The 22,405-nt window shown below is 42.2% G+C and overlaps 1 protein-coding gene across 3 annotated transcripts; it reads left to right on the top strand.

Moving 5' to 3' along the window:
* The first annotated feature begins 491 nt into the window (after positions 1–491).
* Positions 492–21,822, top strand: ctdspl2a (CTD (carboxy-terminal domain, RNA polymerase II, polypeptide A) small phosphatase like 2a). 3 transcript variants are annotated; one of them, XM_036960597.1, is made up of 13 exons: positions 492–607; positions 7,259–7,479; positions 9,315–9,447; positions 11,161–11,307; positions 11,681–11,923; positions 12,197–12,290; positions 12,629–12,740; positions 14,933–15,019; positions 16,363–16,425; positions 17,626–17,705; positions 17,964–18,090; positions 18,825–18,920; positions 19,994–21,822. In XM_036960597.1, the coding sequence occupies exons 2-13, from the start codon at positions 7,279–7,281 to the stop codon at positions 20,057–20,059; spliced, it is 1,449 nt and encodes a 482-aa protein (XP_036816492.1). In that variant the 5' UTR covers positions 492–607; positions 7,259–7,278; the 3' UTR covers positions 20,060–21,822. The 3 variants fall into 3 exon arrangements, with proteins under 3 accessions (XP_036816492.1, XP_036816499.1, XP_036816485.1); XM_036960604.1 differs by lacking the exon at positions 492–607 and adding an exon at positions 816–1,024 and having other exon boundaries at positions 7,278–7,479; XM_036960590.1 differs by lacking the exon at positions 492–607 and adding an exon at positions 820–1,024.
* The last annotated feature ends 583 nt before the right edge of the window (positions 21,823–22,405 follow it).

Here is a 22,405-nt window from a genome sequence, read left to right as displayed (position 1 = left end):
TTAAGTTTTAGTTTTGTTTACGCAGCTTGTTGGCCATTAGCTAAGCAGCGTTTTTCAACGAGTTCAAAGCACATGAATATATCCAATTGGTTAAATTCCCACCTCCTCGACTTGGTTATGAAAGAAGCATATGGCTGCGTTTACACAGTCAGCCCAAGTCTGATATTTTTCTTCTACATGGTCTTTTGACCAATCACATGAGATATTTCAAATTGAGATATTTTTCAGAGCTGATTTGATTATTCAAAATACCAATTAGTGAAGAAAAAAAAAACAATTTGAATTGTGTCTACCTGTGTAAGATGCAGCTTATATGATTCAGGAAGAATGTGATCAGACTTTGTGTAACAGTATAAATTTAGACCGTCCCCTCGCCCATACCCGGGCGCGAACCAGGGACCTTCTGCACACATCAACAGTCACCCTCGAAGCATCGTTACCCATCGCTCCACAAAAGCCGCGGCCCTTGCACATTGAACAACAAAGGAGCTGATTGGCTGACACTCCCATTCCAAAGTGGCTACTGCTAGCTAGCATGAGGATGAAAAGTGCAGTTTTACGGGAAAATAACTATTTCAATCTTCTCGAGGTATCGGTGTGGATAAAGGTAAAATGTGAAGTACAGTGTCATATCCCATCCCTGCATTGAGGCATGTTTTCTGATATCTCAGCCCTGGCTCAGTGGTGTCTTGTCTATAACGTTCTGACCCCAGTGCAGTTTTGTGTTAACAAGGGTAATTGTAGGGTCGGTGTCTTCTGGCAATATAATTCACATTCCTAGACATCACACTAGTAGCGCTATTTATATATATATATATATATATATATATATATCAGTGTAGTTCAATCGAATGCGTCCACTGTTTATGATGAGGCGAGAAATGGCGTCCACAGAGCCCGTCAGTGGTATGTGGTCCTAAACACAACGGACAGCCACACGGCTCTCTCGGTGGCCGCATAGTTGCGGGCTACCAGTGGACAGGGCGAGCGGCCGACTTTAGTTACGAGTTTCTTGGACCATTTGGTAAGTAAACGTTAATTGGTTATGGTTTGTGTCAATATGTTTTGGATTTTAAAACGACTGCCGTATCACCAGTTAGCTGTGAGCTAGCTAGCTAATGTTAGCTAGATGGCCAACTTGGTGTAGCTAATGTTAGTTATTAGTCAGCTAACTGGTTATCAAAGGAACTAACTATCTAGCGATATTGTTTTTTTGCAATAATAGTTTAGCCATTTTGTTTTTTTAATTTAATAGGTTAACGGTCTTTTCCCCCCCCATGTTCCTTGTTTTTTAGTGGAAGTCGGGAAATCAACATGGCTAGCTAGCTGGCTAACTTTAGCTAACTAGCTCTGTAACGTAACGTTAATAACAGCTATTCTCTGCTACTTTTGTTATTATCTTAGTACATAGTTAGCCAATATAAATATGAACTATCTAGTAATGTCGTGAACAACTAACTAGATCGTTTATAACGAACGTAATTAAATCATTAGTTAGCTAGCTAGTTGTTACATAACACAACTAGCTAGCTAATACAAGGTTCATGCTTCTGTGTTGTTTACTGTCTTGTACTTACTTAGTAGCAAATGTTAGATTAAACAAATATATATTTGGCTAGTTAACGTCAAATGTGTCTTTATTTCTGTCGTGTGTCAGGGAATTATCTGTTGTATTCTTACTAAGTTAGGTAGCTAGTGAGGCCTCTTATAATAGCAGCTAGGTAGAGAAACACAGCCCACTTTTCCCAGTTGCTACTGTTCATAAAATGGATCAAAACTCCATAGGCACTGTAGTATATTAGATCCCACTATAGTTTTTTTTGTGTACACGATGAGTAGTTATCTATAATCTATTAACGAGCTGAATTTTAAAATCTGATCATAATAGCAATTCATATTTTTCAGTGTCCACATTATGTAAAGGGGTGTCAAACTGATTCCACAGGTTGCCCTAGACAACCAGGTGAGGGAAGTACCTGGCTATGTAGTAACCTTAATTCATCAATCAATTACAAGAGAGGAGCGGCACTCGGTTGAATGAGTTTCACATGTAACATAATGGAAGTTGTTCTACACATCGGTTTTTACTAGTTACCACAGCCACAAACTCAATTGGTTATAACTGGAAAAATATTTATGAAAATAAACATTTGCTTTTGTCTTAATTTAAGGTTAGGCATAAAGTTAAGATAAAAAAAAACTGTTTTTTAAATCTTAACCCGAAATTGGTTTAAAGAAGTTCTAGAAGTAGGCGTCGAGTCGAGTCTAGGCGTCGAGTCAAAGCAGATAATGCCTTCACACAGAGGGCAACAGCCGCCAGTGATGTAGCCCAAGGGGCCAACAGGTGGCGATATTGAGTCGTATCATCTTACCGTCTATGAAGGATAAATTCGTATCCCTCATGGACCGGTTCATACCAAAAACTAGAGGTCGACCGATTTATGATTTTTCAATATCGATTTATTGGAGGACCAAAAAAAGCAGATACCGATTATTGGAGAACCAAAAAATCCGATACCGATTTTTAATATATATTTGTAATAATGACAATTACAACAATACTGAATGAACACTTATTTTAACTTAATATAATACATAAAATATATTTAGTCTCAAATAAATAATGAAACATGTTCAATTTGGTTTAAATAATGCAAAAACAGTGTTGGAGAAGAAAGTAAAAGTGCAATATGTTCCATGTAAAAAAGCAAATGTTTAAGTTCCTTGCTCAGAACATGAGAACATATGAAAGCTGGTGGTTCTTTTAACATGAGTATTCAATATTCCCAGTTAAGAAGTTTTAAGTTGTAGTTAATATAGGAATTATGGGACTATTTATCTATACAATTTGTATTTCATAGACCTTTGACTATTGGTTGTTCTTATAGGCACTTATAAGCCTAATCTCGGGAGTTGATAGGTTTGAAGTCCATAAACAACGCTGTGCTTCAAGCATTGCGAAAAGCTGCTGGCAAACGGAGGAAAGTGCTGTTTGAATGAATGCTTACGAGCCTGCTGCTGCTGCCTACCACCGCTCAGACTGCTCTATCAAATCATAAGACTTAATTATAATATAACAAACACAAATAAATACGAGCCTTTGGTCATTAATATGGTAAAATCCAGAAACTATCATTTTGAAAACAAAACGTTTATTCTTTCAGTGAAATACAGAACCGTTTCGTATTTTATCTAATGGATGGCAACCCCAAGTCTAAATATTGCTGTTACATTACACAACCTTCATTGTTATGTCATAATTATGTAAAATTCTGGCAAACTAATTACGGTCTTTGTTAGGAAGAAATGGTCTTCACACCGTTTGCAACGAGCCAGAGGACCCAAACTTCTGCATATACCCTGACTCTTCTTACACTGAACGCAAGAGAAGTGACAACACAACTAGTAATATCATCAACCATGTGTAGTTAACTAGTGATTATCTTAAGATTGATTGTTTTTTATAAGTTAAGTTTAATAGCTAGCTAGCAACTTACCATGGCTCCTTGCTGCCTGCACTTGTGTAAAAGGTGATCAGCCTGCCACGCAGTCTCCTTGCGGATTGCAATATAATCGGCCTCCAAAAATGCAGATTACCGATAATTATGAAAACTTGAAATCGGCCCTAATTAATCGCCCGTTCCGATTTAATCGGTCGACCACTGCCAAAAACATTCTCCATCAGGCTGCATAGTCTTCGATTTCCTCCTCAACTTGACCTTTTTATTTAACTAGGCAAGTCAGTTATTAAGAACAAAATCGTATTTACAATGAACAATCGTATTTACCTAGCAGAAGGCCTCCTGCCGGGGAGGGCGGCAGGGATGACATTTTCTATATAAATAAACAGGACAAAGCATCACGACGAGAGACCAAAGACAGCAACACAACATGGTACAAACATTAATGGCGATAAGGTGGGGAAAATGTTTACGTTCCTTATGAAACACCATTTTCCACCACCATGCAAGTGGCTAAATGCTAATCTCGGATGTTGTTTATTGATTTCAGCCAATCAGGTTGAAACAAGCCCCTCTCTACTCATTTGTAGATATAATACTTTTTGGGATATAAATTTCAACTATTGTTAGGGCTATAGATTTAAAAATAAAAATAAATATTATGAAAAAAATAAATTGTGGCTGTGAAGCTCAGCGCTACATTGCACCTCACTGGTTTCCTGTGAAATATCACATTTACATAAATATTCAGACCCTTTACTCTGTACTTTGTTGATGCGCCTTTGGCAGCAATTACAGCATCAAGTCTTCTTGGATATGACCCTACAAGCTTGGCACACCAGTATTTGGGGAGTGTCTCCCAGGTCTCTCCAGCGACGTTTGACCGGGTTCTAGTCCGGGCTCTGGCTGGGCCACTCAAGGACATTCAGAGACTTGTCACGAAGCCTCTCCTGCGTTGTCTTGGCTGTGTGCTTAGGGTCGTTGTCCTGTTGTAAGGTGAACCTTCACCCTAGTCTGAGGTCCTGAGGGCAGGTTTTCATGAAGGATCTCTCTGTACTTTGCTCCGTTCATCTTTCCCTCTATCCTTGCTTGTCTCCCAGTCCCTGCCTCGACCACAAACCTGTCTCGGAGCTTTACAGATAATTCTTTCAACCCCTTGGCTTGGTTTTTGCTCTGACATGCACTGTTAACTGTGGGACCTTATATAGACAGGTGTGTGCCTTTCCAAATCAAGTTGTAGAAACATCTCAAGGATGATCAATAGAAACAGGATGCACCTGAGCTCAATTTCAAGTCTCATAGCAAAGGGTCTGATTATTTATGTAAATAAGGTATTCTGTTTTTAAAAATATTTTTTATACATTTGCAAGAGTTTCTAAAAAAACGTTTTTCGCTTCATCAATATGTGGCATTGTGTGTTTAGATTGCTGAGGAATTGTTTTTATTAAATTCACTTTAGAATACGGCTGTAACGTGACAAAGTTAAATAAGTCAAGGGGTCTGAATATTTTCCCAAGGCACTGTAGCTACTTAGCACCTCACTGGTTTCCTGTACTGTGGCTCTCAGATATGTACTGCATGATCAAAAGTATGAGGACACCTCATTCCAAAATCATGGGCATTAATGTGGAGTTGGTTCCCTCTTTGCTGCTATTTGTTTTTAATTTTACCTTTATTTAACCAGGCAAGTCAGTTAAGAACAAATTCTTATTTTCAATGACGGCCTAGGAACAGTGGGTTAACTGCCTGTTCAAGGGCAGAACGACAGATTTGTACCTTGTCAGCTCTGGGGTTTGAACTTGCAACCTTCCGGTTACTAGTCCAACGCTCTAACCACTAGGCTAACCTCCACTCTTCTGGGAAGGCTTTCCGCTAGATGTTTGAACATTGCTGCGGGGACTTGCTTCCTTTCAGCCACGAGCATTAGTGAGGTCTGGCACTGGTGTTGGGCTATTATGGCTGGCTCACAGTCAGCGTTCTAATTCATCCCAAAGGTGTTCGATGGGGTTGAGGTCAGGGCTCTTCCACACCGATCTCGACAAACCATTTCTGGTTTTGGCCCTTCCCAAAACTGTTGCCACAAGTTGGAAGCACAGAACTGACTAGAATGTCATTGTATGCATTCAGGCATCCCCTGGCATCTGTCAAGCCCAGATTTGTCTGTTGTACTGGCAGATACTGAAATGTGATTCATCACTCCAGAGAACGTGTTTACACTGCTCCAGAGTCCAGTGGTGGCGAGCTTTACCCCACTCCAGCCGACGGGTGTAAATTGCGCATGGTGCTCTTAGGCTTGTGTGCGGCTGCTCGGCCACGGAAACCCATTTCATGAAGCTTCCGACGGACAGTTTACTGTGCTGACGTTGCTTCCAGAGGCGGTTTGGAACTCGGTAGTGGAGTCTTACCGCTTTGCGGCTGAGCCATTGTTGCTCTTAGACATTTCCAATAACAGCTCTTACAGTTGACCGGGGGCAGCTCTAGCAGGGCAGAAATTTGACAAACTGACTAGTTAAAAAGGTGTCATACGATGGCGGTCACTGAGCTCGTCAGTGCCAATGTTTGTCTATGGAGATTGCATGGCTGTGTGCTCGATTTTATACACTTGTGGCTGAAATAGCCAAATCCACTAATTTGAAGGGGTGTCCACTGTCCACATACTTTTGTGTGTATGTGTGTGTACATATACATGCATACATACAGTTGAAGTCAGAAGTTTACATACACCAACATGATGCTGCCACCCCCGTGCTTCACGGTTGGGATGTTGTTATTCAGCTTGCAAGTCTCCCCCTTTTTCCTACAAACATAACGATGTTCATTTTGGCCAAACAGGTCTATTTTTGTTTCATCAGACCAGAGGACATTTCTCCAAAAAGCACAATCTTTGTCCTCATGTGCAGTTGCAAACCGTAGTCTGGCTTTTTTATGGTGGTTTTGGAGTAGTGGCTTCTTCCTTGCTGAGCAGGCTTTCAGGTTATGTCGATATAGGACCCGGTTTACTGTGGATATAGATACTTTTGTACCTGTTTCCTCCAGCATCTTCACAAGGTCGTTTGCTGTTGTTCTGGGATTGATTTGCACTTTTTGCACCAAAGTACGTTCATCTCTAGGAGACAGAACGCATCTCCTTCCTGAGCGGTATGACAGCTACGTTGTCCCATGGTGTTCATACTTGCATACTATTGTTTGTACAGATGAACGTGGTACCTTCAGGCATTTGGAAATTGCTCCCAAGGATGAACCAGACTTGTGGAGGTCTACAATTTTTTTTCTGAGGTCTTGGCTGATTTTCTTTTGATTTTCCCATGATGTCAAGCAAAGAGGCACCGAGTTTGAAGGTAGTCCTTGAAATACATCCACAGGTACACCTCCAATTGACTCATATGATGTCAATTAGCCTATCAGAAGCTTCTAAAGCCATGACATCATTTTGTGGAATTTTCCACGCTGTTTAAAGGCACAGTCAACTTAGTGTATGTAAACTTCTGACCCACTGGAATTGTGATACAGTGAAATAATCTGTCTGTAAACAATTATTGGAAAAATTACTTGTAATCCACAAAGTAGATATCCTAACCGACTTGCCAAAACTATAGTTTGTTAACAAGAAATTTGTGAAGTGGTTGAAAAACGACTTTTAATGACTCCAACCAAAGTGTATGTCAACGTCTGACTTCAACTGTGTGTGTATATATTAATGTAGCTACATGGCATCTCACTGGTTTCCTGTGCTCTCTCTTTGTGTTGTACCTGTAATAAATATATTGCCCTGCCTGCCTGCCGTGCTGCCACACCAGTCTTCCATGTAACGTGTAGGATGATGAGGCTGAGAGTACGGAAGGCTTCTCAGCAGCCCAAACCCAGCCCCGGCCGTCCAGCCTCAGAACCCCGCCCAGCTCAGGCCAAGAGAAAACACTGCGAGGTGGCGCCCCCGCCCAGGAGAGGCCTCAGGATGCAGAAGAATGAGGCTGGCCTGTTCTCTACCATCAAGAAGTTCATCAGGGGAAATGCTGTCAAGGTGGGTGAGCCATCTTCATATAACCCCCACCCCCCCACCCCCACCCCTCTGCAAACATCAGTGTTTGGGGCGAAGGGGAAGGGAGTGATTAAAAAATAAAAAAAATGTTATCTTCATTTAACTAGGCAAGTCGGTTAAGAACAAATTCTTATTTTCAATGACGGCCTAGGAACAGTGGGTTAACTGCCTGTTCAGGGGCAGAAGGACAGATTTTTACCCTGTCAGCTTGGGGGATTCGATCTTGCAACCTTTCGGTTACAAGTCCAACACTCTGACCACTAGGCTACCTGCCGCCCCTCCACTCTAACCACTAGGCTACCTGCCGCCCCTCCACTCTAACCACTAGGCTACCTGCCGCCCCTCCACTCTAACCACTAGGCTACCTGCCACCCCTCCACTCTAACCACTAGGCTACCCTGCCGCCCCTCCACTCTAACCACTAGGCTACCTGCCACCCCTCCACTCTAACCACTAGGCTACCTGCCGCCCCTCCACTCTAACCACTAGGCTACCTGCCACCCCTCCACTCTAACCACTAGGCTACCTGCCGCCCCTCCACTCTAACCACTAGGCTCCCTGCCGCCGATATAGACCTGCTAATGGTGGCAATCTCCTGAGTGCTCTCATTCACAATTCTAAAGCAGGACATGGAGATAAATATCTAATTGTAGCTTTGCCAGAGCCCTGTTTCTCTGCTGCTTATGGCTTTTCTTTGAAAGAGCTTAACATTGAAAGATAAAGCAGTGCTCTCCTGCCAAGTATATTTTCCTACCCTCTTCTCATTTGGAGCACTTTTTACCTACAGGAAGTGTCCCCATTTAATCCCACGTCCATCTTTGGGTTACCCCCCCCCCCCCCCCCCCCGTGTTAAATGTGTTATTCTAAGACAATCAGATGTTTCATTTAAGTTATTGACAATTATGTGTATGTAAGTTGCTACTGGTGGGCAATTTCAAAGCTGCATAAAATAGTCTTTGGTGTGGAGGTGACCTGAGAAACACAATCTTTCAGTTATTTCTATTACCTTCTCAGATAAGTGATCATACTTCATGTAATATATATATTTTTTAGATGAATGTGTTGATATATGCACACTACATGGATGTTTTATGACTATTTCTTGCTAATTGAAAAGATGGGTTTTCCATGCTAGCAGTCGTACACACACACACACACACACCAGTCAAATCAAATAGCAACACAACTTGGTGACCCGTAACAAGATGATACATCTCAACCATTTACAGCTGACGTTTTGTCAATGCATTTAGTCTTTATTTTACTGTTAAATGAACCCAGCATCGTTATGTGATTTTTAATACGTGTATGGGCTTAAAGCAGGGGTGTTAAACTCATTCCATGGAGAGCCTAGTGTCTGCAGGTTTTTGGTTTTTCCTTTCACTAAAGATGTAAACAACCAGATGTGTGGGGGGGGGATTTCCTTAATATTTAGTGACCTTAATTCATCAATCAAGTTCATGGGAGGTGCGAAAAACCTGCAGGCACTCAGCTCATCCCTCCCTCTCTTCTTCTCTCCCAGGTAGACCAGGACATTCCAGCTCATCCCTCCCTCTCTTCTTCTCTCCCAGGTAGAGCAGGACATCCCAGCTCATCCCTCCCTCTCTTCTTCTCTCCCAGGTAGAGCAGGACATCCCCAGCTCATCCCTCCCTCTCTTCTTCTCTCCCAGGTAGAGCAGGACATCCCAGCTCATCCCTCCCTCTCTTCTTCTCTCCCAGGTAGAGCAGGACATCCCAGCTCATCCCTCCCTCTCTTCTTCTCTCCCAGGTAGAGCAGGACATCCCAGCTCATCCCTCCCTCTCTTCTTCTCTCCCAGGTAGAGCAGGACATCCCAGCTAAGAGGAGTCGTATTGATTGTAAAGTGGAAAACAGCAACCTGATCACGTCTTCTCCTCACCCACCAACCAAAGCCATCGGCAGGGGCTGCAGGAGAGGTGCTAACAAACCTGGTGAGTTAGAGAGTCCAGACATGTTTATTTATTTATTTCCCCTTTATTTAACCAGGTAGGCAAGTTGAGAACAAGTTCTCATTTACAATTGTGACCTGGCCAAGATAAAGCAAAGCAGTTCGACAGATACAACGACACAGAGTTACACATGGAGTAAAACAAACATACAGTCAATAATACAGTAGAAACAAGTCTATATACGATGTGAGCAAATGAGTTGAGATAAGGGAGGTAAAGGCAAAAGAAAGGCCATGGTGGCAAAGTAAATACAATATAGCAAGTAAAACACTGGAATGGTAGATTTGCAGTGGAAGAATGTGCAAAGTAGAAATAAAAATAATGGGGTGCAAAGAAGCAAAATAAATACATAAATTAAATACAGTTGGGAAAGAGGTAGTTGTTTGGGCTAAATTATAGGTGGGCTATGTACAGGTGCAGTAATCTGTGAGCTGCTCTGACAGCTGGTGCTTAAAGCTAGTGAGGGAGATAAGTGTTTCCAGTTTCAGAGATTTTTGTAGTTCGTTCCAGTCATTGGCAGCAGAGAACTGGTTTTGGGGGTGACCAGTGAGATATACCTGCTGGAGCGCGTGCTACAGGTGGGAGATGCTATGGTGACCGGCGAGCTGAGATAAGGGGGGACTTTACCTAGCAGGGTCTTGTAGATGACATGGAGCCAGTGGGTTTGGCGACGAGTATGAAGCGAGGGCCAGCCAACGAGAGCGTACAGGTCGCAATGGTGGGTAGTGTATGGGGCTTTGGTGACAAAATGGATTGCACTGTGATAGACTGCATCCAATTTGTTGAGTAGGGTATTGGAGGCTATTTTGTAAATGACATCGCCGAAGTCGAGGATTGGTAGGATGGTCAGTTTTACAAGGGTATGTTTGGCAGCATGAGTGAAGGATGCTTTGTTGCGAAATAGGAAGCCAATTCTAGATTTAACTTTGGATTGGAGATGTTTGATATGGGTCTGGAAGGATAGTTTACAGTCTAACCAGACAGCTAGGTATTTGAAGTTGTCCACGTATTCTAACGGGCGGGCAGGTAGCGATCGGTTGAAGAGCATGCATTTAGTTTTACTTGTATTTAAGAGCAATTGGAGGCCACGGAAGGAGAGTTGTATGGCATTGAAGCTCATCTGGAGGTTAGTTAACACAAAGAAGGGCCAGAAGTATACAGAATGGTGTCGTCTGCGTAGAGGTGGATCAGAGACTCACCAGCAGCAAGAGCGACATCATTGATGTATACCGAGAAGAGAGTCGGTCCAAGAATTGAACCCTGTGGCACCCCCATAGAGACTGCCAGAGGTCCGGACAGCAGACCCTCCGATTTGACACACTGAACTCTTATCAGAGAAGTAGTTGGTGAACCAGGCGAGGCAATCATTTGAGAAACCAAGGCCACATGACACGGGGTAATCTGTCATCTACATTATTATAATAATAATAATACGAGTGTGGAGAAATAGGGGGCGTCGTTTATAGTTCTGCTTGATGACATCACACTGTAGCCACACCCTCTTTGTGCACATCTGTTTCATTGGAAACGTTGGCAGCAAGTCAATTATGAATATTTATGTTTTCAGAATGTCTTAATTTACCGTAGATGTCGCTGTAGTGCTCATTTTATTTAATTTAAATTTAATTGTTTTATCATGTCTTAAGTAGTGTCAGTTCAAATAACAGTTTGAAATAAGTTCCTACTTTCTCTCAGAACCGATGACGTTGAACAGTAAGCCCCTGAAGCCCAACGGTAAACTGGAGGTCCCCGTGGAGGAGGCGAGCAGTCCACCTCGCACCACTCTCCTGGGGACCATCTTCTCTCCCGTCTTCAACTTCTTCTCTCCTGCTACCAAGACAGGTAACACAATCTCTCTAAAGTGTTTTATCATTTTAGTCTCTTTAAAAAAATACATTTGTTTTTTCAAACTATCCTAAAGAAATTGTTTTATTTAACCTTGTGCTCCGTGGTTGAATCTAAAATGTATTGTCCTTGATTTGCCACGACCGCTTCTCGCCTCCCTATCAAGAAGTCAGAGAGGAGTGAGGAGAGCATTGGACAGAAGATCCGTGGAGAAGATCTTGTCCAATGGGCTCTTCTCTTCCCTCTGTCATTTTGAGAAGGAGAAGAGAGGACGCCACGAATGGAGGACAAAAAAAGCATCGGAGACTCAACACGTGGCAAAAATGTGAGATTCGCTCAATTTCTTTCCTGTGTTCCCTTCTGTGTCCAGCCACTCCTGAGTCTGGCTCCCCCGGGCAGGGGGGGTCGGAGGCTGAGGAGATGCCGAAGCAGCTGGAAAAGGAGACGGTGGTGGAGGAGATACCCACCAGTACCCCTGCATCTACAGGGGGCGTCGTCCTGTCCTCTGTTGCCCCAGCTCCATCAGTACCCCCACCACAACAGGCTCCTCTGGCTACCCCAGAACCATCTGTCGAAGGAGGGGAGATGGCTACAGATATGCCCCCTCTAACAGGTAACCATGACGTTGGTTGCTCCTAGGTTATGCTATGGGTCAATTTAGAACTTGCGAGTGAGACTTGTAGATTGTGTGATTTAAAAAAAAAAAAACGTGATATGGACTATTGTGGAATTGTTTTACTTGTGCTTTATATCAATGATGAATTCGCTGGGGGGGGGGAAGTAAGTGTGATTAAATAAAAGGTGATTTTCTGTATTTATTCATTTATTTTTTTATAAAAAATAAAAAAAGATTAAATGTTTGAATATGCCGTTGTTCCTGAATTAGCTCCGGGCTGCATTCCAGTCCGCTGTTACCCCCACATCTCTCCCACGGCCCCTGCAGAGGGCACCTACGAGGAGGACTGGGAAGTCTTTGATCCGTGAGTACTGCTTAGTTTATTTATTTTTTATCAAATTCACCAACCAATCACAGTTTATGTGCCTCTCTCTTTAAATAATAGGTAGTAGAAAGAGCTCGGCAATTTGGGGATTTGAACGTAAAAAAAAAAAAAAATTTAAAGGAACATTTTTATTCCATTTTAAACAGACAAACCCCACCTGTTTTATCACACCATCTAACCTACAAGCATTACGCTACACTCGCATTAACATCTGCTAACCATGTGTATTTGACAAATAAAATTGAGTTACTTAGTAATAGTGAGCAAGGACCAACGACTTGGATCAACTAAGATATCTGTGTCTCCTCTGTTTCCAGGTACTTCTTCATCAAGCACGTGCCTCCGTTGACAGAGGAGCAGATAGCCAGGAAACCAGCACTGCCCCTTAAAACACGCAGCACACCAGAGTTCTCCCTAGTTCTAGATCTGGTGAGATGACAGTCCTATATGTTCTCCCTGGTTCTAGTGAGTTTACAGTCCTATATGTTCCCCCTGGTTCTAGTGAGTTTACAGTCCTATATGTTCCCCCTGGTTCTAGTGAGTTTACAGTCCCATATGTTCTCCCTGGTTCTAGTGAGTTTACAGTCCTATATGTTCCCCCTGGTTCTAGTGAGTTTACAGTCCTATATGTTCCCCCTGGTTCTAGTGAGATTACAGTCCTATATGTTCTCCCTGGTTCTAGTGAGATTACAGTCCCATATGTTCCCCCTGGTTCTAGTGAGATTACAGTCCTATATGTTCTCCCTGGTTCTAGTGAGTTTACAGTCCTCTATGTTCCCCCTGGTTCTAGTGAGTTTACAGTCCTATATGTTCTCCCTGGTTCTAGTGAGTTTACAGTCCTCTATGTTCCCCCTGGTTCTAGTGAGTTTACAGTCCTCTATGTTCCCCCTGGTTCTAGTGAGTTTACAGTCCTATATGTTCCCCCTGGTTCTAGTGAGTTTACAGTCCTATATGTTCCCCCTGGTTCTAGTGAGTTTACAGTCCTATATGTTCCCCCTGGTTCTAGTGAGTTTACAGTCCCATATGTTCTCCCTGGTTCTAGTGAGTTTACAGTCCTATATGTTCCCCCTGGTTCTAGTGAGTTTACAGTCCTATATGTTCCCCCTGGTTCTAGTGAGATTACAGTCCCATATGTTCCCCCTGGTTCTAGTGAGATTACAGTCCTATATGTTCTCCCTGGTTCTAGTGAGTTTACAGTCCTCTATGTTCCCCCTGGTTCTAGTGAGTTTACAGTCCTATATGTTCTCCCTGGTTCTAGTGAGTTTACAGTCCTCTATGTTCCCCCTGGTTCTAGTGAGTTTACAGTCCTCTATGTTCCCCCTGGTTCTAGTGAGTTTACAGTCCTATATGTTCCCCCTGGTTCTAGTGAGTTTACAGTCCTATATGTTCTCCCTGGTTCTAGTGAGTTTACAGTCCTCTATGTTCCCCCTGGTTCTAGTGAGTTTACAGTCCTATATGTTCCCCCTGGTTCTAGTGAGTTTACAGTCCTATATGTTCTCCCTGGTTCTAGTGAGTTTACAGTCCTCTATGTTCCCCCTGGTTCTAGTGAGTTTACAGTCCTATATGTTCCCCCTGGTTCTAGTGAGTTTACAGTCCTATATGTTCCCCCTGGTTCTAGTGAGTTTACAGTCCTATATGTTCTAGTGAGTTTACAGTCCTATATGTTCTAGTGAGTTTACAGTCCTATATGTTCCCCCTGGTTCTAGTGAGTTTACAGTCCTATATGTTCCCCCTGGTTCTAGTGAGTTTACAGCCCCATATGTTCCCCCTGGTTCTAGTGAGTTTACAGTCCTATATGTTCTCCCTGGTTCTAGTGAGTTTACAGTCCTATATGTTCCCCCTGGTTCTAGTGAGTTTACAGTCCTATATGTTCCCCCTGGTTCTAGTGAGTTTACAGTCCCATATGTTCCCCCTGGTTCTAGTGAGTTTACAGTCCTATATGTTCTAGTGAGTTTACAGTGCTATATGTTCTAGTGAGTTTACAGTCCTATATGTTCCCCTTGGTTCTAGTGAGTTTACAGTCCTATATGTTCCCCCTGGTTCTAGTGAGTTTACAGCCCCATATGTTCCCCCTGGTTCTAGTGAGTTTACAGTCCTATATGTTCTCCCTGGTTCTAGTGAGTTTACAGTCCTATATGTTCCCCCTGGTTCTAGTGAGTTTACAGTCCTATATGTTCCCCCTGGTTCTAGTGAGTTTACAGTCCCATATGTTCCCCCTGGTTCTAGTGAGTTTACAGTCCTATATGTTCTAGTGAGTTTACAGTCCTATATGTTCCCCCTGGTTCTAGTGAGTTTACCGTCCTATATGTTCTCCCTGGTTCTAGTGAGTTTACAGTCCTATATGTTCCCCCTGGTTCTAGTGAGTTTACAGTCCCATATGTGCCTGAACAACCGAGTGCCATCAACAGATTTCTTGTATTATTTTTTGGGGGGGGTTACCTGTAGTCGTCCTGAATGTCCCAAGATGCATTTTGAGTCTTCGATATCTACAGAATGTACTAAAATGTGTTTAATTTAAAACGCTCTCGTTCAGATCGACGTACAAATCAGAAACAATCAACTAAAGTAGGTAAAAAAAAAACAACAACCACTAAACCATAAGGTGTTTGTGTATTGATCAGGACGAGACGTTGGTGCACTGTAGTCTGAATGAGTTGGACGACGCAGACCTGACCTTCCCTGTCCTGTTCCAAGACGTCATCTACCAGGTGGGTACAACAGGCTGTGACGGCACAGAGAAACACCAGTTTATTTTTCAACATTTTGTTAGGTTCTGACAGAGTAAAACTCACCGGGGACAACTAGTGAAGCTCAAACCAAGTTCATCCACCCACTGGGTCACACGTCGCTGCACACGACAAAGACATGTTTACCCTAGCTCATATATTTACACCTTCCTCCTGTGCTGAGTCTCATCGTTACACATCTGGACAGCCAATAGATCTCCGTTGCTAGGCAGAATTTAACGACGCCTGTTCTTTCTCGCTTTATCTGACCTGACCTCGGCCAAAATTCCTCACCCCTCCCCCAACTCCTCCCCCAACTCACGGCTGTCTTGTTGACTTGAACCAGACTGTGGCCCTTTCTCTCTAACACGTTCTGACAGAATGGGAACTTTTTTTGTTATTTTATTTCTCTCTTTCCCTCGGTGACGTGAATAAGGCTATTTCAAGTTCAGAAGTCCGTAATCGTCAAGGTGATTGAGAAAGGGCTCTTTCTCAATACGTCTTTCCTTGATTCCTTGTGTCCTCACTTTGTGTCCTCACTTTCTTCTCAAACCTTATTGGAAGACAATATCCAACGTCTTTTACCGTGGATTTGCTCTTGGACGGACGGACGGTATTTAGAGTGGACATGAGGACTCAAGAAAAATAAATTTAGAAAAATCCGTCGGTTTTATGTGCTTGTCATGGAAAACGCCTCTCTTTTCAGTGAGTATCTTTACATGCACAGGAAATAATTTGATATTAAACTGTTTATGACAGTAGGCAGATGATGCAATAGTCACGTAAACACCTTACTTTGTTTATCTTAATTGGCGTAAAGTCAAAATCAAAGTAAGCATACAAGGATTATTATTATTTTTTCCAGAGCAATCTTTTATTAATAATTAGGACAGTCGGCGTTCCAGCGGTGTATTTGATCTGTACGTGTGCTAGCACCAGCCGAGAGCCTCGCTCTGTAGCGCGAGGTGAAGTGGGTTCGGAATCAACTGAATGAAATGCGTCTTGGAAGTCGTTTTCACATAACTTCATGTGTCTGATACTCAGAATCAAATAGGCTGCTTCCCCCAAAAATAACATGGTCGCTGTGATAAAATAAAATGTTCTAACTTTACAATTCATCAAGAGTCCCATCAGGTAGCCCTGATTTTCAGATGTGTTCATTTTAACAGGATTATTAGGGAAATACATTTTTTAAGTCGCACTGTTATATTAATCTGACTATCCACAATATATGCATTATTGTGTGCGTGTGTAACCGTAGTCCGTGAAGAGGAGTTGGATGGTCTCTGTAGACCATTTCGTGTTATTTTCCCTCTTCTCTGCAGGTGTACGTGCGGTTGAGGCCGTTTTTCAGAGAGTTCCTGGAGCGCATGTCTCAAATTTACGAGGTGAGTCATTTAGCAGAAATGTGAGTCATTTAGCAGACTCTCTGATCCAGAGACACTACAGTAGTGAGTCATTTAGCAGACTCTCTGATCCAGAGACACTACAGTAGTGAGTCATTTAATAGACTCTCTGATCCAGAGACACTACAGTAGTGAGTCATTTAACAGACTCTCTGATCCAGAGACACTACAGTAGTGTGTCATTTAACAGACTCTCTGATCCAGAGACACTGCAGTAGTGAGTCATTTAATAGACTCTCTCATCCAGAGACACTACAGTAGTGAGTCATTTAACAGACTCTCTGATCCAGAGACACTACAGTAGTGAGTCATTTAACAGACTCTCTGATCCAGAGACACTACAGTAGTGAGTCATTTAACAGACTCTCTTATCCAGAGACACTACAGTAGTGAGTCATTCAACAGACTCTCTGATCCAGAGACACTACAGTAGTGAGTCATTTAACAGACTCTCTGATCCAGAGCCACTGCAGTAGTGAGTCATTCAACAGACTCTCTGATCCAGAGCCACTACAGTAGTGAGTCATTTAACAGACTCTCTTATCCAGAGACACTACAGTAGTGAGTCATTTAACAGACTCTCTTATCCAGAGACACTACAGTAGTGAGTCATTTAACAGACTCTCTGATCCAGAGACACTACAGTAGTGAGTCATTTAACAGACTCTCTTATCCAGAGACACTACAGTAGTGAGTCATTTAACAGACTCTCTGATCCAGAGACACTGCAGTAGTGAGTCATTTAACAGACTCTCTGATCCAGAGCCACTACAGTAGTGAGTCATTTAACAGACTCTCTTATCCAGAGACACTACAGTAGTGAGTCATTTAACAGACTCTCTGATCCAGAGACACTACAGTAGTGAGTCATTTAACAGACTCTCTTATCCAGAGACACTACAGTAGTGAGTCATTTAACAGACTCTCTGATCCAGAGACACTGCAGTAGTGAGTCATTTAATAGACTCTCTGATCCAGAGACACTACAGTAGTGAGTCATTTAACAGACTCTCTGATCCAGAGAATCGAACCCACAACCCTGGTGTTACAAGCACCATCCTCTACCAACTGAGCTAAACGGGACCACTGATCTCTGTAGACTTCACCGGGACAAAGAATCGGGAAATGCCATTTTAGGCTGTTTGTTTTGTTTCATTTTTCCCCCCTTCTATTCGTTCACAGATCATTCTGTTCACTGCCTCTAAGAAGGTGTATGCAGACAAGCTGCTCAACATCCTGGACCCCAAGAAACAGTTGGTCAGGTCAGTGAAGGAACAACCTTATCGCTTATTGAATGATTACGACCGACCAAGTTTCACCGTGGATTACGTCCCAAACGGAACCCTACGTAGCGCACAACTGTTTTTGTTTTTTTATAATCAGAGCCCTAACGGAGGGAATAAGGTGCCATTTTTGGGAACACAGTGGTAGAGAAAGGTTGAGCTAATTACCAATTAACCGGCTACACTAGACTTTTAATCGTTTTGTTGTTTTTTTGTTTTCTTCTACCTCTCCTACAGACATCGGTTGTTCCGTGAGCACTGTGTATGTGTTCAAGGAAACTACATCAAGGACTTAAACATTCTGGGAAGAGATCTTTCTAAGACTGTAATAATAGACAATTCACCTCAAGCCTTCGCCTATCAGGTACGCCGGTCATACCTTTCACAGTACAGCCACTACATATAGCCCACAGGAATCACGCACACACACTATGTGTCTGTATGTATGTATGTATGTATATGTGTATATGTGTGTCTGTATATATTCTTAACTACTGTTATGTGTGTGTCTGTATATATACAGTGGGGCAAAAAGTATTTAGTCAGCCACCAATTGTGCAAGTTCTCCCACTTAAAAAGATGAGAGAGGCCTGTAATTTTCATCATAGGTACGCATCAACTATGACTGACAAAATGAGAAAAACACATTGTAGGATTTTTAATGAATTTATTTGCAAATTATGGTGGAAAATAAGTATTAGGTACACTTTTTTGCCCCACTGTATGTGTGTGTGTATGTATGTATATATGTGTGTGTGTGTGTATATATATATATATATATATATATATGTATGTATGTATGTATGTATGTATGTATGTATGTATGTATGTATGTATGTATGTATGTATGTATGTATGTATGTATGTGTGTGTGTGTGTGTGTGTGTGTGTGTGTGTGTGTGTGTGTGTGTGTGTGTGTGTGTGTGTGTGTGTGTGTGTGTGTGTGTGTGTGTGTGTGTGTGTGTGTATATATGTATATATATATGTATGTTTATATACACAGTAAGTCGTTGGATAAAAGTGTCTGCAAAGTCTCTCATAATTACATTTTAGTGTGATATCGCAATTCAAAAACCTCCTTTTTGTTCTCAATCACAGCTTTCCAATGGGATTCCCATCGAGAGCTGGTTCATGGACAGGAATGATAGCGAGCTCCTCAAGCTGGTTCCTTTCTTAGAGAAGCTGGTGGAGATGGTATGTAGTCATTCTGAAACAAATGTGTTCAAACTCAACCTCCTACCTTATATATTCACTCAAACATTTTCCCTGTCTCTCTGTAGAGCCTGTAGAATGGGTCTCTGTAGGGCCTGTAGAATGGGTCTCTGTAGGGCCTGTAGAATGGGTCTCTGTAGGGCCTGTAGAATGGGTCTCTGTAGGGCCTGTAGAATGGGTCTCTAATGGGTCTCTGTAATGGGTCTCTGTAATGGGTCTCTGTAATGGGTCTCTGTAGGGCCTGTAGAATGGGTCTCTGTAATGGGTCTCTGTAGGGCCTGTAGAATGGGTCTCTGTAGGGCCTTTAGAATGGGTCTCTGTAGGGCCTGTAGAATGGGTCTCTGTAGGGCCTTTAGAATGGGTCTCTGTAGGGCCTGTAGAATGGGTCTCTGTAGGGCCTGTAGAATGGGTCTCTGTAGGGCCTTTAGAATGGGTCTCTGTAGGGCCTTTAGAATGGGTCTCTGTAGGGCCTGTAGAATGGGTCTCTGTAGGGCCTGTAGAATGGGTCTCTGTAGGGCCTGTAGAATGGGTCTCTGTAGGGCCTGTAGAATGGGTCTCTAATGGGTCTCTGTAATGGGTCTCTGTAATGGGTCTCTGTAGGGCCTGTAGAATGGGTCTCTGTAGGGCCTGTAGAATGGGTCTCTGTAGGGCCTGTAGAATGGGTCTCTGTAATGAGTCTCTGTAGGGCCTGTAGAATGGGTCTCTGTAATGGGTCTCTGTAATGAGTCTCTGTAATGAGTCTCTGTAGGGCCTGTAGAATGGGTCTCTGTAATGGGTCTCTGTAGGGCCTGTAGAATGGGTCTCTGCAATGGGTCTCTGCAATGGGTCTCTGCAATGGGTCTCTGTAGGGCCTGTAGAATGGGTCTCTGTAATGGGTCTCTGTAGGGCCTGTAGAATGGGTCTCTGCAATGGGTCTCTGTACGGCCTGTAAAAGTGTTTATCGTTATAGAGACAGACCTGTCTTCTGCTTTTTCAAAAAAAAAAAAAAATTTTGTCTTCAAGTCACCTCAGTCATTTTGTCTTTATTTACTGTTCTCTCTCTCTCTCCTCCACAGAATGAGGACGTAAGGCCTTACGTCAGACAGCAGTTTCGTCTTCATGACCTACTTCCTCCCGACTGATCCGTGATTGGCCGACCCAGCAGGCTAACCCATAGAAGTAGAATGTGTACATTATTCATTCTGGTTCTACGGGCTAAACCTCCCAGCACACGGAGAGGGGATGCCTTCCGTCCAACACGGTTGGAGATGACGAGAATCAACTTCCAACTGACTCTGAGGATGTCGTCCAAGTGGAGAGCTGTCTACAGCATTGCCCGTTACCAACGAGAATCTGTTCAACAAAATAACAGTTTACAGAGGGACATTTGTATCTAAACAACTACAAAACAAATATTTTGAAGCTATGTATATGTTTTGTATACTCAAACTAAACTGTTATATTCCAACTAAACTGTACACCCCCCCCCCCCCCCAAGAGTATAGCAGTCCCCTTGTATTACGAAAGGCATCTGTCTGGACAGACCTCAAGTCTATGCTCAAAAGCAGGGTTGTGTTCATTAGGGTGCGAACGTTACAAAACATTTTAGCAACGGCGAACGAAAAATGTGCTTTTCTCATTGGACAACTCCAGGTAGAACATCCTCCATTTCAGGAACGTTTTCTTGGGTTTTGGTGCCTAAATGAACACGATCCTGGCGACTTTCTGTGAGATGTTTTCTCGTCCGCAGCTTCAGTTTTGGACTGACGGAACTGAATGGCGGTATTTGACTGCTCAAGACTCATTTTAACAGGAACGGGCAGTCAAACCTGTATAATATACAAACGTAATTACATGTATATATGACATGTATATATCTTTTTTTTCTTCTTCATGGTTTTTAAAAACGTTTTTTTTTTTTTGTGCTTCCGATTTTATTTTAGCTGACTGTTTTATTTTACTATTTTAGTAAATAAAAAAAAATGTTTTTACCTTTTTAAAAAAAAAATATTTTTTTGTTGTTGTTTGTTTTTGAAGTTGATGCTACACAGCTGCTGTTGTCTTCCTGCAATTTATGCATCCCAAATGGCACCTTATTCCCTACTGTATATAGTGCCCTTCTTTTGAGCAGAGCCCTATGGGCACTGGTCAAAAGTAGTGCACTATATAGGGAATAAGGTTCTATAGGGCCCTGGTCTAAAGTAGTGCACTATATATAGGGTTCTATAGGGCTCTGGTCTAAAGTAGTGCACTATATAGGGAATAGGGAGCATTCTTTATTTTCTAGTCTGCTTTTTAGTCCCATTAACTACTGTTATGTGGTCTCTGTAACAACAGGTTTTTAAAAATATATTTGGGAGGAAATGTTTATGAAATCATGATGGGTTTTTTAAGGTTATGTAAATGTATTATAGTGTTTTAACTTGAAGACCCTTCAACAAGCTGGCCTGGATATTAATTTAGATCATGTATATTTGAGATTTCACCCCTGAAAGATGTTGAAACGACCCTTAGCTGCTCTGTGTCTGGGTGGTGATGGGAGGGAGGGAAGGAAGGAAGGAAGGCTTCAGAGCTCTCCTGCCCTATGGAAAATCTTGTCAATCTTTGTACACACGTTATCACCTCTAAATTGTGAATGCCCGTACAATTTTGAAATTGTAGCACCAGCAAAATGGCCAACATTTTGTTTTATCTTTTAAATCTTGTTTTCAATGCTGTTCATAGTCTTGTCTGTGAAATCTCTTTTATGTAGGAGTCACACATTTTTTAAAGAAAATAAATAGGAAAAGACTCCGTTGTTGTCATTGACCGTCTTGGACGGCCACTCCTGTTGTACTCCGTGTTACTTCATGGTTTCCTTGATCATAAATACATTTTTATACAATTAATAAAAATGTGTGATTTGGGATTTTTACTGAACTGTGTAAGTTGAGATACATTAATGCGTGTGTAATGTATAGGTAGGCATGACACTCACTATACATTTATTTATTTATTTATCAGAATGCTCTTAGCCAGAGTCACTTTGGTCACACACACACACCATTTTAAATGAAATGAATTTGGCGTGTCATCCGGTAATGTGTATCCTGCTTTTCGAAACGCTGAACTGAATCCACAAACTACCACGTATGCTATCTTACACCTACAGTGGGCAAAAAAAAAGTATTTAGTCAGCCGCCATTTACACCTATATTCAATGGTAAAAATAAATGGTACACTTTGAATGTGTTTTTGACACCTTTTGACCATAAAAGGAATGATAAACTACACGAACCAAATAATATAAATGCTACATGCAACAATTTCAAAGATTTTAACCGAGTTACAGTTTATGTGAGGAAATCAGTCCATTTGAATACATTCATTAGGCCCTAATCTATTGATTTCACATGACTGGGAATACAGATATTGATTTGTTGTTCACAGATACCATAAATAAATAGGTAGGGCCTTCAATTAGAAAACCAGTCAGTATCTGGTGTGAC

Source organism: Oncorhynchus mykiss, chromosome 2 (genome assembly GCF_013265735.2).
Source record: "Oncorhynchus mykiss isolate Arlee chromosome 2, USDA_OmykA_1.1, whole genome shotgun sequence".
Classification (NCBI taxonomy): domain Eukaryota; kingdom Metazoa; phylum Chordata; class Actinopteri; order Salmoniformes; family Salmonidae; genus Oncorhynchus; species Oncorhynchus mykiss.
Note: the sequence above shows the minus strand (reverse complement) of the source record. Positions and strands in the feature narration are given on the sequence as shown.

Excerpts from the sequence above, each read along its gene's own strand:
- ctdspl2a (XM_036960597.1), top strand. The coding sequence starts at position 7,279 with ATGATGAGGCTGAGAGTACGGAAGGCTTCTCAGCAGCCCAAACCCAGC. Across the intron at positions 9,448-11,160 it reads GAGAGGTGCTAACAAACCTG|AACCGATGACGTTGAACAGT; the intron begins GTGAGTTAGAGA and ends ACTTTCTCTCAG. Across the intron at positions 18,921-19,993 it reads TAGAGAAGCTGGTGGAGATG|AATGAGGACGTAAGGCCTTA; the intron begins GTATGTAGTCAT and ends TCTCCTCCACAG.